Below are 19,807 nucleotides of genomic sequence, written 5' to 3'. Positions count from 1 at the left end.
AACTACAGAAAAGTTAATAAAAAACTTTATTAAGTCCAACACTCAAAAAAGCAAATGAAAAGAGAAGAAAAGTGCCGGAGTGTTTCTTTAAAACAGACGTGTTTTTATAACTTTGGAGTGAATTTGGTGTTAGAGTTGTCTTTTTTAATAGTGGTTTTCTGATGAATGAATGTGGAAGTTTGTTAAGAACGACAGAAGAATGACAGAAAATTGACAGGCGATTGAAAGAAGAATGACAGGCGATTGACAGAAGATTAACAGAAGAATGACAGAAGATTGAAAAAAGAATGACAGAAGTTTGACAGAAGAATGACAGAAGATTGACAGGCAATTGACAGAAGAATGACAGAAAATTGACAGAAGAATGACAGAAAATTGACAGAAGAATGATAGGCGATTGACAGAAGAATGACAGAAGATTGAAAGAAGAATGACAGAAGTTTGACAGGCGATTGACAGAAGAATGATAGAAGAATGACAGAAGAATGACCGAAGAATGACAGAAGAATGATAGAAGAATGACAGAAGAATGATAGAAGAATGACAGAAGAATGACCGAAGAATGACAGAAGAATGACAGTGAATAATAGTTCTACTGGACAAAAGAGTACATCGTGAAGAAGAACAAAACCATTTTAATTGGATGAATCGTTATTGTTATAATTAGATGTATCGTACAGACTGTTTCCAGAAGGTGGCAGCGATGAGACATTTAGCAGTTTGACACGTTTTATTCCATTCTGTGGAGTAATAAAACATGATTTTAATTTAGTCTATTTTTGGCTAAACGGTTACAAATGATGTCTTTAATTGGCACAGAAATGTAAGAGGCAAAATCTCAGGTGTGATCATGGACCGAAACCACACGTGGAATATATAAAACATCATATATATATAAACATAAAGTGAGATACATATTCAATAAAAGGGGTTGTATTTGTAAACGGCTGAGATTTTGGGCGTTACAAAAATAACTTGAATTGAAATATGTGGGAAACAGAGTTCTTAGTTAATTGCAAAGAAAAGGCGACTGGAAAAGTTAAAAGTGGGTTTTGAGATCAAGAAATGATGAATTAATTTAGACAAAATCTTTCAGACTATGACAAATAAGCATAAAATATTGGAGAATAATCCAGAAATATCCAGATGATGAAGGCACAACAATACAGGGCTGCTTCATTACCAAATCATGTATGTGAATGTACAATTAAAAAAATAAAAATGTACAGTCTGAAGCTACAGAATGAGAAGTGCTTAAAAGAGAATCAAACCCAGGGCAGATCCTTCAGCTGCTCGGTTCAGTGCGTTCTCATGTGCCTCTTCAGCAAACTGCTCTGAGTGAAGCCTTTGTCGCAGAGGGAACAGCTGTAAGGTCTTTCACCCGTGTGAGTTCTCACATGCGCAACTAGATTATTCTTTTGTGAAAACGTCCTGTCGCACATCGAACAGCTGTAAGGTTTCTCGCCTGTATGTGTCCGCACGTGTAAATCCAGATTATACTTCATGGCAAATGTCTTCTCACATGTTGGACAGCTGTAAGGCCTTTCACCCGTGTGTGCTCTCATGTGTTTATTCAAATGACTTTTCGTGGAAAACCTTTTTGTGCAGGCTGAACAGCTGAATGTTTTTTCAACAGTGTATGTTTTTACATCGCTGTGTATTTTTATATGTTTATCTAGACTTCCCTTTTGAGTAAATGCCTTCTTACATGTCAAACAGCTGAATGGTTTCTCTCCTGTGTGAACTCTAATGTGCCTTTGTAAATCTGTTGTCTTCTGAAACTTCTTTTGACACATGGGGCACAGGTGTTTCCTCCCCTCAGCTCCTTCGGCTGTTCCTGACACATCTTCTTTGTTCACCGCGTCACTCGTCTCAGGTGCAGACGTGTGTGTGGGACATGGACATGAGTTTTGTGCTGTTCTTCTGGCTTTGATCTGGACTTGGTTGTCATGGTCACCATCAGCCTCTGTCTCCATCTGTGCAGCTGAACAGCTGAAATGAGCTCTCCAGTCTTCATCATTGTCAGAGAAGTGCTCTTCCTCTGAGTATAAATGTGCCTCCGTGGTGACGTCCTTTCCCTGTGTCTCCTCTCTGTGCTCAGGTGGTCTTTGTTGAAGCAGTGAGGACCCTTCAGTCTTCACACAGACAGAACTGGACTCATGGACGGCCTCTGGGATCTGGAGAATATTAACAAAATATATGTTATTATTTACACTCCTGGAAACAATCTGAATATTTATAACAATGACAGTAAAGCCCAAGTCAAACTTCAGAAGAAGCGATACATTTGTTCTCGCACCTAAAGCTCCAAAAACATCGCATGGGCTCAGACGTTTCACACTGTGGCCTAAGCCCCGCCCTCTGTGAACTCAACAGCTGTTGCCATGGTGTTGCTATGGAGAGTTCAGTGCAGTGGCAACCCAGTTTTGATAAATGTTATAAAGTCAAAATGGCTGAAATAGTAAATTTATCAAACAAAGAAATACGTAAACTTCACGAAAAATAAATACGTTTGCAATTAGCCACACACACTTTAATATCTAACCAATTACACAGCAGCTGTCTGATAACGTTCTGCTCAGTCTCAGCGCGCAGATGTAACGAGAACAAGTCTGGAGACGGTTTATGGACAGAAGATTCGCAGAGTTTTCGCAGAAATTCTGATCAAAGTGTTTCTGGCGCTCGGAGGGGAGAGGATTCACCAAACCAGCGTGAACGAAGCTAAATGCTACGCTAGGTGTGTTTTTGATGAGGAACAATGTTAGAACAGGGTTAAAAGAGAAACACGAACAAACCCTCAACACGCTGCCTGACCAAAAGAAAAACACCATAAAACATCAGTTTGGATCGTCTTTAGCGTGACAGCGCATCAGCAGGTGAACGCTGCAGTGTTCAGGGGCCGTGGTGATGTGGGTTGGACATTCAACAGATATTTTGTTTTTTATTATACAATATGATATTATAATTATATGATATTTGTTGATCTTAAGGGACCGTCAACGATTCTCTTGAGATGAAAAAGAGGTGAAAATAAATACATAATAAAACATTATAAAAAGACAAATCAGCAATTGAGTTTCTTCACTTAGGGACCGTCAACAAATTACTTTTCATTGGGTAATTTTTTCTTCGATACCTTTTAGGACACGTGCCCCACGGAGCCCAAACCACTGAAGGAAGTTATTTACACGTCAGATCTATGGAGGATGTCGTTTTAAAGGCTGGTAATTTTACACTAATTTCTTACAAATAGAAAAAGCCTCTAAAACGAAATATAAAAAACAGAAGTAGCCCTGACAGAGAAGTATATTATATATTCTGAAGTGGTTCTGGGTCAAATAACCCTGACCCACTAAAGACTTATGCAACAAATTACACTACAATGAGGTGAAAAGTGTTTCTTACTTTTCACCTCATTGTAGTGTAATTTGTTGACGGCCCCAAATGAGTATTCTTCAGTATTTAATGTTTATTTATGTTTCACCAACTTCACAGCGAGAACTACATCTGAAAGAACCAGATCCATGACTCACCTCCTCCTCCTCCTGTCTGAGGCTCTGCTCCTCTTTAATGTGAGGAGGCTCCTGGTTCAGACCCTGGTTCAGACCCTGGTTCAGTCCCTGGTTCAGACCCTGGTTCAGACCCTGGTTCAGTCCCTGGTTCAGACCCTGGTTCAGACCCTGGTTCAGACCCTGGTTCATTCCCTGGTTCAGTCCCTGGTTCAGTCCCTGGTTCAGTCCCTGGTTCAGTCCCAGGTTCAGTCCCTGGTTCAGTCCCTGGTTCAGACCCTGGTTCATTCCCTGGTTCAGTCCCTGGTTCAGTCCCTGGTTCAGACCCTGGTCCAGTTCCTGTTTCCTCTGGTTCTCCTGTTTGGAGCGACACAGTTCCTCCTCATACTCCGCTATCGTTCTTTCAAACAGCACAAATATCTCTTGCGCAGCCGCAGTCAGCCGCGCATTCACCAAAACTCTCAGTGTTTGTCCTTTAGACATTTTAACAAAGTGTTTTTAGCTTTAGCTTCAGAGCTAACCACGCGAGGCTCTGCTGTTCACTTCCTGTCTTTTGTCGCGCAGATTAGACACAGTTGGCGCGTTACTGCCGCCACTGGTCAGGCGGTTATTCTTCTTCTTGTTTTACGGTGGTTGACAGTCATTTTCAAAGGAGCATTACCGCCACCTGGTGTTTGGGAGTCTGGAAATAACAGATTATCAGAAAAAGGTTACTAACTACGAACTTGCTTTGATATTGGTGGAATATACAACTATGAATAATAATAATAATAATAATAATAATAATAATAATAATAATAATAATAATAATAATAATAATAATAATAATAATAATGATGACAACAAATAAGGCGTGCATAAAATAAAACATGTACTAATAAAATGAAATGAAGATGAGTATGTACACAAAATGTACATTTTAACAGAAATAGTGCAGAAAGTGAGCAGTGCAATGAATGTATAGTCCTGACTCTGGCACCAGCAGGAGGCCAGTCCATGTTTAGTCCTGACTCTGGCACCAGCAGGAGGCCGGTCCATGTTTAGTCCTGAATCTGGCACCAGCAGGAGGTCGGTCCATGTTTAGTCCTGACTCTGGCACCAGCAGGAGGCCGGTCCATGTTTAGTCCTGACTCTGGCACCAGCAGGAGGCCGGTCCATGTTTAGTCCTGACTCTGGCACCAGCAGGAGGCCGGTCCATGTTTAGTCCTGACTCTGGCACCAGCAGGAGGCCGGTCCATGTTTAGTCCTGACTCTGGCACCAGCAGGAGGTCGGTCCATGTTTAGTCCTGACTCTGGCACCAGCAGGAGGTCGGTCCATGTTTAGTCCTGACTCTGGCACCAGCAGGAGGCCGGTCCAGCCACAGTGGTCCTGTTTCTACAGTTACAAGATGGCCGCCAGTGCCACGACTCCTCCAGAGTTGCCAGATCCGCTTCTTATGATCGACTTTGGTCCTGAGTCTCGCGTGTTTGCGGTCTTTGGACGCTGTTTTCAAAGGCTCGAGCGCTTGTTCCTCTGATAATCTGGCAACCCAGTGGACCCCCGGTGTTTCTTTTTCGGGGAGAAGCGAACAGCGGAGCCTCGTGCGGTTAGCTCTGAAGCTAAAGCTAAAAACACTTTGTTAAAATGTCTAAAGGACAAACACTGAGAGTTTTGGTGAATGCGCGGCTGACTGCGGCTGCGCAAGAGATATTTGTGCTGTTTGAAAGAACGATAGCGGAGTATGAGGAGGAACTGTGTCGCTCCAAACAGGAGAACCAGAGGAAACAGGAACTGCTGGACTCACTGAACCCGAACCCGGGACTGAACCCGGGACTGAACCCGGGACTGAACCAGGGACTAAACCAGGGACTGAACCAGGGACTGAACCCGGGACTGACCCCGGGACTGAACCAGGGACTGAACCCGGGACTGAACCAGGGACTGAACCTGGGCCTAAACTTGAAGCTGAACCAGGGACTGAACCTGAAGCTGAACCGGGGTCTGAACCCGGAGCCTCCACAGATCAAAGAGGAGCAGGGCCTCAAACAGGAGGTCCCGCGGTCCCCAGCTCAGGTGGGTTTCATTCTGTGGTTCCAGATTATTTGATAAGATCCAGTTTGTTCTCACGTGACCTGTTCTATGATGCACAAAAGAGTTCCTGCAGCACGAGGCCCGTGTAGTAAAGGGGCCCGGGGCCCTTCTGTCTCCAATAAAGTCAAATAAAAAGCAGGGACTTTTTCCTTCTTCCTCCCTCTCTCATCCTCTTGCTCCCTTTCTCTCCCTCTCTCTTCCTCCCTCTCTCTCTCTTCCTCCCTCCTTCTTCCTCCCTCTCTCATCCTCTTGCTCCCTTTCTCTCCCTCTCTCTTCCTCCCTCTTTCTCTCTCTTCCTCCCTCTCTCTCCCTCTTCCTCCCTCTATTTTTCCTGAAGCATCTCACAGTTGTTTTAAAGCCTTTAGATTGGACAGAGTCACTTTACTCTACGAAATCTAGAAATTGTTGAACGTGATACTTTATTCAAACCTGGACCAACAAAGATCACAACAGGAACTTAAAACATTTTCAGGATAGTCGTAAAACATGTCATAAGTTTAACTTTTGTGAATATCCTCCAGCTCCCGGAGGCCGTCCCGGAGTCCTGTGCCGTCTGTGTGAAGACAGAAGAGCCCCCGCTGTTCCTTCAAAGACCCCCTGAGCACAGAGGGGCTCCGTGGGTCCACACTGACGACGATGAAGACGAGGGACCTTCCATGGAGACGGAGGCAGCTGGAGACCACTACAACCGAGAGCAGATCAAAGCCAGTCCATGTCCCGCTTACAGCTCCGCCCCCGAGACGAGCGACGCCGCGATTAAAGAGGACGCGTCGGGAACAGCCGAAGGAGCCGAGAGGAAGAAGCACATGTGCCCCATGTGTCAAAAGGGCTTTGACACGGTGCACAAATTACAAAGACACATTCGAGTTCACACAGGAGAGAAACCATTCAGCTGTCCTACCTGCACCAAGACGTTCACCCAAAAGGGACATCTGGATCAACACATGAAACTCCACACGGGGGAGAAAACATTCATCTGTATCATCTGTAACAAAATATTTTCTCAAAAAGGTACTCTGGATATTCACCTCAGAACCCACACGGGCGAGCGACCTTTCAGCTGTTCCACGTGTGATAAGACGTTTTCTCAGAAGAGCACTCTGGACGCTCACACGAGAACTCACACGGGGGAACGACCTTACAGGTGTCCCCTCTGTGACAAAGGCTTCACTCAGAGCAATCTGCTGAAGAAGCACATGAGAACGCACCGAGCAGAACGAGTCTGACTCTGAACTCTCTTCTCCCCTTGACTCTGACCCTGACTCTGACCCTGATTCTGACTCTGACCCAGATTCTGACCCTGACTCTGACCCTGATTCTGACTCTGACCCAGATTCTGACCCTGATTCTGACTCTGACTCTGACCCTGATTCTTACTCTGGCCCCGATCCTGACTCTGGCCCTGATTCTGACTCTGACCCCGACTCTGACCCTGATTATGACCCTGACCCTGATTATGACCCTGACCCTGACCCTGATTATGACCCTGACTCTGATTATGACTCTGGCCCTGACCCTGATTATGACCCTGACTCTGATTATGACTCTGGCCCTGACTCTTAACGCTGACCCAGGTTTTTGACCTGAAACACAGAGCGCTCAGAGTCACAGTCGCTTACACACTTTTACACAGTTTAAGTCGTCTCCTTCAGATAACGTGCAGACCAGACTTTAGTTTAAAACACATGGCTGAGGGGGCGGAGCAGGGGAGGGGGCGGGGTTTAGGGTCATTTCAAGTCCCGTGTAATGTGAGAATGAGGTATTTTTGGGGTTTTCAAATGTTCTTTTGAAGCGACGTAAACGTTAGAGTCAAAAATGAACGTGACTGAATAAAAAACTGTGTTGTTTGGGTAAAAGTTCATCTCTGGGCTCAAGGCAGACGAGGTTCATCTGGAGATGTTCGGACCTCCAGGACCTCCAGGAGCTCAAGGACTGAACGAGCCCGAAGTAAAACTTTGCTGTGAATCTTGAAAAATCGCGCTGTGACAATCGGGAAATACGCTCTCGTTTCATAGTATAATGCGATACACGATATATTCTGAGTTGATAGTGAAGTATCTGAAGTATCTGGGCGTGACCGTTACCGTGACAACGGTGAAGCTCTTTAGGAATATGAAATACATGTCGTTAAAGTATTTGTTTCGTTGTCTCCAGTTCAACGAGGCCGTGTGAGTCTATTGCAAAACCAGATCATGATGAATAAGCTAAAGAACATGTTTGTTGTATAGAGCTAGTGTCGGTTGTCATGGCGATGCGGAGCTGGAGAACGTTCTAAAGAGCAGTTTAGTGACACGTGTTTAGTTCTGTGAGTTTCTCTTTGAATAGTGCAGTATAAATCCTGTTCTGAAGGTTTTATTTGTATTTCTGTAAAACGGTTGTTGTTGTTGATGATGATGATGATGATGATGATGGTGGTGATGATGTGATGATGTGATGGTGATGGTGGTGATGATGTGATGATGTGAAAATGTGATGATGATGGTGATGGTGGTGATGATGTGATGATGTGAAAATGTGATGATGATGTGATGATGGTGGTGATGGTGGTGATGATGATGTGATGATGTGATGATGATGATGATGTGATGATGGTGGTGATGATGTGATGGTGGTGATGATGTGATGATGTGAAAATGTGATGATGATGGTGATGGTCGTGATGATGATGTGATGATGATGATGTGATGATGTGAAAATGTGGTGATGATGACGGTGATGGTGGTGATGATGACGTGATGATGATGATGATGTGATGATGATGGTGATGGTGGTGATGATGATGTGATGATGATGATGATGTGGTGATGATGGTGGTGATGGTGGTGATGATGTGATGATGGTGGTGATGATGTGATGGTGGTGATGATGTGATGATGTGAAAATGTGATGATGATGGTGATGGTCGTGATGATGATGTGATGATGTGATGATGATGATGTGATGGTGGTGATGATGGTGGTGATGATGATGTGATGATGTGATGATGGTGGTGATGATGATGTGATGGTGGTGGTGATGATGTGATGATGATGTGATGATGATGATGATGTGATGGTGGTGATGATGGTGGTGATGATGATGTGATGATGGTGGTGATGATGATGTGATGATGATGTGAAAATGTGATGATGATGATGATGGTGATGATGATGATGATGATGTGATGATGATGTGAAAATGTGATGATGATGGTGATGATGATGTGATGGTGGTGATGATGATGTGATGATGATGTGACTTTGCAGTGATGAGATTTGTAAATGATTTGTTTCGTACGGATAAAAAATACAAAAACAGCGCCGTGTCCGGGTCATTATTTCACTAGAAACTACATCAGGTCCAAACGGGACGTTCAGGGGCCGTGGTGATGGTCACTGTGGTGATGGTCACTGTCGTCACTGTGGTGATGGTCACTGTGGTGATGGTCACTGTCGTCACTGTGGTGATGGTCACTGTGGTGATGGTCACTGTGGTGATGGTCACTGTGGTGATGGTCACTGTCGTCACTGTGGTGATGGTCACTGTGGTGATGGTCAGTGATGGTCACTGTGGTGATGGTCACCGTGGTGATGGTCACTGTGGTGATGGTCACTGTGGTCACTGTGGTGATGGTCACTGTGGTCACTGTGGTGATGGTCAGTGATGGTCACTGTGGTGAAGGTCACTGTGGTCACTGTGGTGATGGTCACTATGGCAACAGTTTAGCCTCTGTAGAACTAAACACTAAACATGCATAAAAACCATCATCAGTGATATTTATGATATATTGATGATTTATGAAAAACCTGATTTCAAATAAACGTGAGTGACCAGTAGTTTCAATGGGAAAAGCTTGTGTCTTTGCAACATTCTGCACTTGTTCAAAACGAGTCTGTGAAAGCTCTAAATACGACACATTTTACAGTCGAGTAGAGTACAGTAGAGTCATAAAGCTCTAAAGAGTACAGTAGAGTCATAAAGCTCTAAAGACACACCTCAGAGTGTAAAAGGCTCTAAAGACACACCTCAGAGTATATAAAGCTCTAAAGACACACCTCAGAGTGTAAAAGGCTCTAAAGACACACCTCAGAGTATATAAAGCTCTAAAGACACACCTCAGAGTGTATAAAGCTCTAAAGACACACCTCAGAGTGGTATAAAGCTCTAAAGACACACCTCAGAGTATGTAAAGCTCTAAAGACACACCTCAGAGTGTATAAAGCTCTAAAGACACACCTCAGAGTGTATAAGGCTCTAAAGACACACCTCAGAGCAGTATAAAGCTCTAAAGACGCACCTCAGAGTGGTATAAAGCTCTAAAGACACACCTCAGAGTGGTATAAAGCTCTAAAGACACACCTCAGAGTGTTATAAAGCTCTAAAGACACACCTCAGAGTGTATAAGGCTCTAAAAACACACCTCAGAGTGTATAAGATTCTAAAGACACACCTCAGAGTGGTATAAAGCGCTAAAGACACATCTCAGAGTGGTATAAAGCTCTAAAGACACACCTCAGAGTATATAAAGCTCTAAAGACACACCTCAGAGTATATAAAGCTCTAAAGACACACCTCAGAGTATATAAAGCTCTAAAGACACACCTCAGAGTGTATAAAGCTCTAAAGACACACCTCAGAGCAGTATAAAGCTCTAAAGACACACCTCAGAGTGTATAAAGCTCTAAAGACACACCTCAGAGTATATAAAGCTCTAAAGACACACCTCAGAGTATATAAAGCTCTAAAGACACACCTCAGAGTATATAAAGCTCTAAAGACACACCTCAGAGTGTATAAAGCTCTAAAGACACACCTCAGAGCAGTATAAAGCTCTAAAGACACACCTCAGAGTGTATAAAGCTTAAAGACACACCTCAGAGTGTATAAAGCTCTAAAGACACACCTCAGAGTATATAAAGCTATAAAGACACACCTCAGAGTGTAAAAGGCTCTAAAGACACACCTCAGAGTGGTATAAAGCTCTAAAGACACACCTCAGAGTGGTATAAAGCTCTAAAGACACACCTCAGAGTATGTAAAGCTCTAAAGACACACCTCAGAGTGTATAAAGCTCTAAAGACACACCTCAGAGCAGTATAAAGCTCTAAAGACACACCTCAGAGTGGTATAAAGCTCTAAAGACACACCTCAGAGTGTATAAGGCTCTAAAGACACACCTCAGAGCAGTATAAAGCTCTAAAGACGCACCTCAGAGTGGTATAAAGCTCTAAAGACACACCTCAGAGTGGTATAAAGCTCTAAAGACACACCTCAGAGTGTTATAAAGCTCTAAAGACACACCTCAGAGTGTATAAGGCTCTAAAAACACACCTCAGAGTGTATAAGGCTCTAAAGACACACCTCAGAGTGGTATAAAGCGCTAAAGACACATCTCAGAGTGGTATAAAGCTCTAAAGACACACCTCAGGGTATATAAAGCTCTAAAGACACACCTCAGAGTATATAAAGCTCTAAAGACACACCTCAGAGTATATAAAGCTCTAAAGACACACCTCAGAGTGTATAAAGCTCTAAAGACACCTCAGAGCAGTATAAAGCTCTAAAGACACACCTCAGAGTGTATAAAGCTTAAAGACACACCTCAGAGTGTATAAGGCTCTAAAAACACACCTCAGAGTATATAAAGCTCTAAAGACACACCTCAGAGTGTATAAAGCTCTAAAGACACACCTCAGAGTATATAAAGCTCTAAAGACACACCTCAGAGTATATAAAGCTCTAAAGACACACCTCAGAGTATATAAAGCTCTAAAGACACACCTCAGAGTGTATAAAGCTTAAAGACACACCTCAGAGTGTATAAAGCTCTAAAGACACACCTCAGAGTATATAAAGCTCTAAAGACACACCTCAGAGTGTATAAGGCTCTAAAGACACACCTCAGAGTGTATAAAGCTCTAAAGACACACCTCAGAGTGTATAAAGCTCTAAAGACACACCTCAGAGCAGTATAAAGCTCTAAAGACACACCTCAGAGTGTATAAAGCTTAAAGACACACCTCAGAGTGTATAAAGCTCTAAAGACACACCTCAGAGTATATAAAGCTCTAAAGACACACCTCAGAGTGTAAAAGGCTCTAAAGACACACCTCAGAGTGGTATAAAGCTCTAAAGACACACCTCAGAGTGGTATAAAGCTCTAAAGACACACCTCAGAGTATGTAAAGCTCTAAAGACACACCTCAGAGTGTATAAAGCTCTAAAGACACACCTCAGAGCAGTATAAAGCTCTAAAGACACACCTCAGAGTGTATAAAGCTCTAAAGACACACCTCAGAGTGTATAAGGCTCTAAAGACACACCTCAGAGCAGTATAAAGCTCTAAAGACGCACCTCAGAGTGGTATAAAGCGCTAAAGACACATCTCAGAGTGGTATAAAGCTCTAAAGACACACCTCAGAGTATATAAAGCTCTAAAGACACACCTCAGAGTATATAAAGCTCTAAAGACACACCTCAGAGTATATAAAGCTCTAAAGACACACCTCAGAGTGTATAAAGCTCTAAAGACACCTCAGAGCAGTATAAAGCTCTAAAGACACACCTCAGAGTGTATAAAGCTTAAAGACACACCTCAGAGTGTATAAGGCTCTAAAAACACACCTCAGAGTGTATAAGGCTCTAAAGACACACCTCAGAGTGGTATAAAGCGCTAAAGACACATCTCAGAGTGGTATAAAGCTCTAAAGACACACCTCAGAGTATATAAAGCTCTAAAGACACACCTCAGAGTATATAAAGCTCTAAAGACACACCTCAGAGTGTATAAAGCTCTAAAGACACACCTCAGAGTATATAAAGCTCTAAAGACACACCTCAGAGTATATAAAGCTCTAAAGACACACCTCAGAGTATATAAAGCTCTAAAGACACACCTCAGAGTATATAAAGCTCTAAAGACACACCTCAGAGTGTATAAAGCTCTAAAGACACACCTCAGAGTGTATAAAGCTCTAAAGACACACCTCAGAGTATATAAAGCTCTAAAGACACACCTCAGAGTATATAAAGCTCTAAAGACACACCTCAGAGTATATAAAGCTCTAAAGACACACCTCAGAGTGTATAAAGCTCTAAAGACACACCTCAGAGCAGTATAAAGCTCTAAAGACACACCTCAGAGTGTATAAAGCTTAAAGACACACCTCAGAGTGTATAAAGCTCTAAAGACACACCTCAGAGTATATAAAGCTCTAAAGACACACCTCAGAGTGTATAAGGCTCTAAAGACACACCTCAGAGTGTATAAAGCTCTAAAGACACACCTCAGAGTGTATAAAGCTCTAAAGACACACCTCAGAGCAGTATAAAGCTCTAAAGACACACCTCAGAGTGTATAAAGCTTAAAGACACACCTCAGAGTGTATAAAGCTCTAAAGACACACCTCAGAGTATATAAAGCTCTAAAGACACACCTCAGAGTGTAAAAGGCTCTAAAGACACACCTCAGAGTGGTATAAAGCTCTAAAGACACACCTCAGAGTGGTATAAAGCTCTAAAGACACACCTCAGAGTATGTAAAGCTCTAAAGACACACCTCAGAGTGTATAAAGCTCTAAAGACACACCTCAGAGTGTATAAAGCTCTAAAGACACACCTCAGAGTGTATAAGGCTCTAAAGACACACCTCAGAGCAGTATAAAGCTCTAAAGACGCACCTCAGAGTGGTATAAAGCTCTAAAGACACACCTCAGAGTGGTATAAAGCTCTAAAGACACACCTCAGAGTGTTATAAAGCTCTAAAGACACACCTCAGAGTGTATAAGGCTCTAAAAACACACCTCAGAGTGTATAAGGCTCTAAAGACACACCTCAGAGTGGTATAAAGCGCTAAAGACACATCTCAGAGTGGTATAAAGCTCTAAAGACACACCTCAGAGTATATAAAGCTCTAAAGACACACCTCAGAGTATATAAAGCTCTAAAGACACACCTCAGAGTATATAAAGCTCTAAAGACACACCTCAGAGTGTATAAAGCTCTAAAGACACCTCAGAGCAGTATAAAGCTCTAAAGACACACCTCAGAGTGTATAAAGCTTAAAGACACACCTCAGAGTGTATAAGGCTCTAAAAACACACCTCAGAGTGTATAAGGCTCTAAAGACACACCTCAGAGTGGTATAAAGCGCTAAAGACACATCTCAGAGTGGTATAAAGCTCTAAAGACACACCTCAGAGTATATAAAGCTCTAAAGACACACCTCAGAGTATATAAAGCTCTAAAGACACACCTCAGAGTGTATAAAGCTCTAAAGACACACCTCAGAGTATATAAAGCTCTAAAGACACACCTCAGAGTATATAAAGCTCTAAAGACACACCTCAGAGTATATAAAGCTCTAAAGACACACCTCAGAGTGTATAAAGCTCTAAAGACACACCTCAGAGTGGTATAAAGCTCTAAAGACACACCTCATAGCGGTATAAAGCTCTAAAGACACACCTCAGAGCGGTATAAAGCTCTAAAGACACACCTCAGAGTGTATAAAGCTCTAAAGACGCACCTCAGAGCGGTATAAAGCTCTAAAGACACACCTCAGTGTGGTATAAAGCTCTAAAGACACACCTCAGAGCAGTATAAAGCTCTAAAGACACACCTCAGAGTGTATAAAGCTCTAAAGACACACCTCAGAGTGTATAAAGCTCTAAAGATGCACCTCAGAGTGTATAAAGCTCTAAAGACACACCTCAGAGTGTATAAAGCTCTAAAGACACACCTCAGAGTGTATAAAGCTCTAAAGACGCACCTCAGAGCGGTATAAAGCTCTAAAGACGCACCTCAGAGTGTATAAAGCTCTAAAGACGCACCTCAGAGTGTATAAAGCTCTAAAGACACACCTCAGAGTTTATAAAGCTCTAAAGACGCACCTCAGAGTGTATAAAGCTCTAAAGACGCATCTCAGAGTGGTATAAAGCTCTAAAGACACACTTCAGAGCAGTATAAAGCTCTAAAGACACACCTCAGAGCGGTATAAAGCTCTAAAGACACACCTCAGAGTATATAAAGCTCTAAAGACACACCTCAGAGTGGTATAAAGCTCTAAAGACACACCTCAGAGTGTTATAAAGCTCTAAAGACACACCTCAGGGTGTATAAAGCTCTAAAGACACACCTCAGAGTGTATAAGGCTCTAAAGACACACCTCAGAGCAGTATAAAGCTCTAAAGACGCACCTCAGAGTGGTATAAAGCTCTAAAGACACACCTCAGAGTGGTATAAAGCTCTAAAGACACACCTCAGAGTGTTATAAAGCTCTAAAGACACACCTCAGAGTGTATAAGGCTCTAAAAACACACCTCAGAGTGTATAAGGCTCTAAAGACACACCTCAGAGTGGTATAAAGCGCTAAAGACACATCTCAGAGTGGTATAAAGCTCTAAAGACACACCTCAGAGTATATAAAGCTCTAAAGACACACCTCAGAGTATATAAAGCTCTAAAGACACACCTCAGAGTATATAAAGCTCTAAAGACACACCTCAGAGTGTATAAAGCTCTAAAGACACCTCAGAGCAGTATAAAGCTCTAAAGACACACCTCAGAGTGTATAAAGCTTAAAGACACACCTCAGAGTGTATAAGGCTCTAAAAACACACCTCAGAGTGTATAAGGCTCTAAAGACACACCTCAGAGTGGTATAAAGCGCTAAAGACACATCTCAGAGTGGTATAAAGCTCTAAAGACACACCTCAGAGTATATAAAGCTCTAAAGACACACCTCAGAGTATATAAAGCTCTAAAGACACACCTCAGAGTGTATAAAGCTCTAAAGACACACCTCAGAGTATATAAAGCTCTAAAGACACACCTCAGAGTGTATAAAGCTCTAAAGACACACCTCAGAGCAGTATAAAGCTCTAAAGACACACCTCAGAGTGGTATAAAGCTCTAAAGACACACCTCAGAGTATGTAAAGCTCTAAAGACACACCTCAGAGTGTATAAAGCTCTAAAGACACACCTCAGAGCAGTATAAAGCTCTAAAGACACACCTCAGAGTGTATAAAGCTCTAAAGACACACCTCAGAGTGTATAAGGCTCTAAAGACACACCTCAGAGCAGTATAAAGCTCTAAAGACGCACCTCAGAGTGGTATAAAGCTCTAAAGACACACCTCAGAGTGGTATAAAGCTCTAAAGACACACCTCAGAGTGTTATAAAGCTCTAAAGACACACCTCAGAGTATATAAAGCTCTAAAGACACACCTCAGAGTGTAAAAGGCTCTAAAGACACACCTCAGAGTGGTATAAAGCTCTAAAGACACACCTCAGAGTGGTATAAAGCTCTAAAGACACACCTCAGAGTATGTAAAGCTCTAAAGACACACCTCAGAGTGTATAAAGCTCTAAAGACACACCTCAGAGCAGTATAAAGCTCTAAAGACACACCTCAGAGTGTATAAAGCTCTAAAGACACACCTCAGAGTGTATAAGGCTCTAAAGACACACCTCAGAGCAGTATAAAGCTCTAAAGACGCACCTCAGAGTGGTATAAAGCTCTAAAGACACACCTCAGAGTGGTATAAAGCTCTAAAGACACACCTCAGAGTGTTATAAAGCTCTAAAGACACACCTCAGAGTGTATAAGGCTCTAAAAACACACCTCAGAGTGTATAAGGCTCTAAAGACACACCTCAGAGTGGTATAAAGCGCTAAAGACACATCTCAGAGTGGTATAAAGCTCTAAAGACACACCTCAGAGTATATAAAGCTCTAAAGACACACCTCAGAGTATATAAAGCTCTAAAGACACACCTCAGAGTATATAAAGCTCTAAAGACACACCTCAGAGTGTATAAAGCTCTAAAGACACCTCAGAGCAGTATAAAGCTCTAAAGACACACCTCAGAGTGTATAAAGCTTAAAGACACACCTCAGAGTGTATAAGGCTCTAAAAACACACCTCAGAGTGTATAAGGCTCTAAAGACACACCTCAGAGTGGTATAAAGCGCTAAAGACACATCTCAGAGTGGTATAAAGCTCTAAAGACACACCTCAGAGTATATAAAGCTCTAAAGACACACCTCAGAGTATATAAAGCTCTAAAGACACACCTCAGAGTGTATAAAGCTCTAAAGACACACCTCAGAGTATATAAAGCTCTAAAGACACACCTCAGAGTATATAAAGCTCTAAAGACACACCTCAGAGTATATAAAGCTCTAAAGACACACCTCAGAGTGTATAAAGCTCTAAAGACACACCTCAGAGCAGTATAAAGCTCTAAAGACACACCTCAGAGTGTATAAAGCTTAAAGACACACCTCAGAGTGTATAAAGCTCTAAAGACACACCTCAGAGTATATAAAGCTCTAAAGACACACCTCAGAGTGTATAAGGCTCTAAAGACACACCTCAGAGTGTATAAAGCTCTAAAGACACACCTCAGAGTGTATAAAGCTCTAAAGACACACCTCAGAGCAGTATAAAGCTCTAAAGACACACCTCAGAGTGGTATAAAGTTCTAAAGACACACCTCAGAGTGTATAAAGCTCTAAAGACACACCTCAGAGTATATAAAGCTCTAAAGACACACCTCAGAGTGTAAAAGGCTCTAAAGACACACCTCAGAGTGGTATAAAGCTCTAAAGACACACCTCAGAGTGGTATAAAGCTCTAAAGACACACCTCAGAGTATGTAAAGCTCTAAAGACACACCTCAGAGTGTATAAAGCTCTAAAGACACACCTCAGAGCAGTATAAAGCTCTAAAGACACACCTCAGAGTGTATAAAGCTCTAAAGACACACCTCAGAGTGTATAAGGCTCTAAAGACACACCTCAGAGCAGTATAAAGCTCTAAAGACGCACCTCAGAGTGGTATAAAGCTCTAAAGACACACCTCAGAGTGGTATAAAGCTCTAAAGACACACCTCAGAGTGTTATAAAGCTCTAAAGACACACCTCAGAGTATATAAAGCTATAAAGACACACCTCAGAGTGTATAAAGCTCTAAAGACACCTCAGAGCAGTATAAAGCTCTAAAGACACACCTCAGAGTGTATAAAGCTTAAAGACACACCTCAGAGTGTATAAGGCTCTAAAAACACACCTCAGAGTGTATAAGGCTCTAAAGACACACCTCAGAGTGGTATAAAGCGCTAAAGACACATCTCAGAGTGGTATAAAGCTCTAAAGACACACCTCAGAGTATATAAAGCTCTAAAGACACACCTCAGAGTATATAAAGCTCTAAAGACACACCTCAGAGTGTATAAAGCTCTAAAGACACACCTCAGAGTATATAAAGCTCTAAAGACACACCTCAGAGTATATAAAGCTCTAAAGACACACCTCAGAGTATATAAAGCTCTAAAGACACACCTCAGAGTGTATAAAGCTCTAAAGACACACCTCAGAGTGGTATAAAGCTCTAAAGACACACCTCATAGCGGTATAAAGCTCTAAAGACACACCTCAGAGCGGTATAAAGCTCTAAAGACACACCTCAGAGTGTATAAAGCTCTAAAGACGCACCTCAGAGCGGTATAAAGCTCTAAAGACACACCTCAGTGTGGTATAAAGCTCTAAAGACACACCTCAGAGCAGTATAAAGCTCTAAAGACACACCTCAGAGTGTATAAAGCTCTAAAGACACACCTCAGAGTGTATAAAGCTCTAAAGATGCACCTCAGAGTGTATAAAGCTCTAAAGACACACCTCAGAGTGTATAAAGCTCTAAAGACACACCTCAGAGTGTATAAAGCTCTAAAGACGCACCTCAGAGCGGTATAAAGCTCTAAAGACGCACCTCAGAGTGTATAAAGCTCTAAAGACGCACCTCAGAGTGTATAAAGCTCTAAAGACACACCTCAGAGTTTATAAAGCTCTAAAGACGCACCTCAGAGTGTATAAAGCTCTAAAGACGCATCTCAGAGTGGTATAAAGCTCTAAAGACACACTTCAGAGCAGTATAAAGCTCTAAAGACACACCTCAGAGCGGTATAAAGCTCTAAAGACACACCTCAGAGTATATAAAGCTCTAAAGACACACCTCAGAGTGGTATAAAGCTCTAAAGACACACCTCAGAGTGTTATAAAGCTCTAAAGACACACCTCAGAGTGTATAAAGCTCTAAAGACACACCTCAGAGTGTATAAGGCTCTAAAGACACACCTCAGAGCAGTATAAAGCTCTAAAGACGCACCTCAGAGTGGTATAAAGCTCTAAAGACACACCTCAGAGTGGTATAAAGCTCTAAAGACACACCTCAGAGTGTTATAAAGCTCTAAAGACACACCTCAGAGTGTATAAGGCTCTAAAAACACACCTCAGAGTGTATAAGGCTCTAAAGACACACCTCAGAGTGGTATAAAGCGCTAAAGACACATCTCAGAGTGGTATAAAGCTCTAAAGACACACCTCAGAGTATATAAAGCTCTAAAGACACACCTCAGAGTATATAAAGCTCTAAAGACACACCTCAGAGTATATAAAGCTCTAAAGACACACCTCAGAGTGTATAAAGCTCTAAAGACACCTCAGAGCAGTATAAAGCTCTAAAGACACACCTCAGAGTGTATAAAGCTTAAAGACACACCTCAGAGTGTATAAGGCTCTAAAAACACACCTCAGAGTGTATAAGGCTCTAAAGACACACCTCAGAGTGGTATAAAGCGCTAAAGACACATCTCAGAGTGGTATAAAGCTCTAAAGACACACCTCAGAGTATATAAAGCTCTAAAGACACACCTCAGAGTATATAAAGCTCTAAAGACACACCTCAGAGTGTATAAAGCTCTAAAGACACACCTCAGAGTATATAAAGCTCTAAAGACACACCTCAGAGTGTATAAAGCTCTAAAGACACACCTCAGAGCAGTATAAAGCTCTAAAGACACACCTCAGAGTGTATAAAGCTTAAAGACACACCTCAGAGTGTATAAAGCTCTAAAGACACACCTCAGAGTATATAAAGCTCTAAAGACACACCTCAGAGTGTAAAAGGCTCTAAAGACACACCTCAGAGTGGTATAAAGCTCTAAAGACACACCTCAGAGTGGTATAAAGCTCTAAAGACACACCTCAGAGTATGTAAAGCTCTAAAGACACACCTCAGAGTGTATAAAGCTCTAAAGACACACCTCAGAGCAGTATAAAGCTCTAAAGACACACCTCAGAGTGTATAAAGCTCTAAAGACACACCTCAGAGTGTATAAGGCTCTAAAGACACACCTCTGAGCAGTATAAAGCTCTAAAGACGCACCTCAGAGTGGTATAAAGCT

General features: G+C 42.2%; 2 protein-coding genes across 2 annotated transcripts in view; one reads left to right on the top strand and one right to left on the bottom strand.

Annotated features, from left to right (window-relative positions):
• Window positions 1-1,259: 1,259 nt before the first annotated feature.
• The window catches only part of LOC140374588 (uncharacterized), a 48,810-nt gene continuing 30,262 nt past the window's right edge, over window positions 1,260-19,807 (bottom strand). The window contains exon 4 of the mRNA XM_072461522.1: window positions 1,260-2,177. Coding sequence (XP_072317623.1) covers window positions 1,299-2,177 — 879 coding nt within the window. The 3' untranslated portion in view covers window positions 1,260-1,298. The remainder of the gene's footprint in view (window positions 2,178-19,807) is intronic.
• Window positions 5,002-7,196, top strand: LOC140374478 (uncharacterized). Its single transcript, XM_072461385.1, has 2 exons — window positions 5,002-5,562; window positions 6,102-7,196. The coding sequence occupies exons 1-2, from the start codon at window positions 5,134-5,136 to the stop codon at window positions 6,804-6,806; spliced, it is 1,134 nt and encodes a 377-aa protein (XP_072317486.1). The 5' UTR covers window positions 5,002-5,133; the 3' UTR covers window positions 6,807-7,196.

This window comes from Eucyclogobius newberryi, unplaced genomic scaffold (genome assembly GCF_026437365.1).
Source record: "Eucyclogobius newberryi isolate DKJ021-1_F unplaced genomic scaffold, fEucNew1.0.hap1 SCAF_3, whole genome shotgun sequence".
Taxonomy (NCBI): Eukaryota; Metazoa; Chordata; class Actinopteri; order Gobiiformes; family Gobiidae; genus Eucyclogobius; species Eucyclogobius newberryi.
This window is presented reverse-complemented; position numbering and strand designations above follow the sequence as displayed.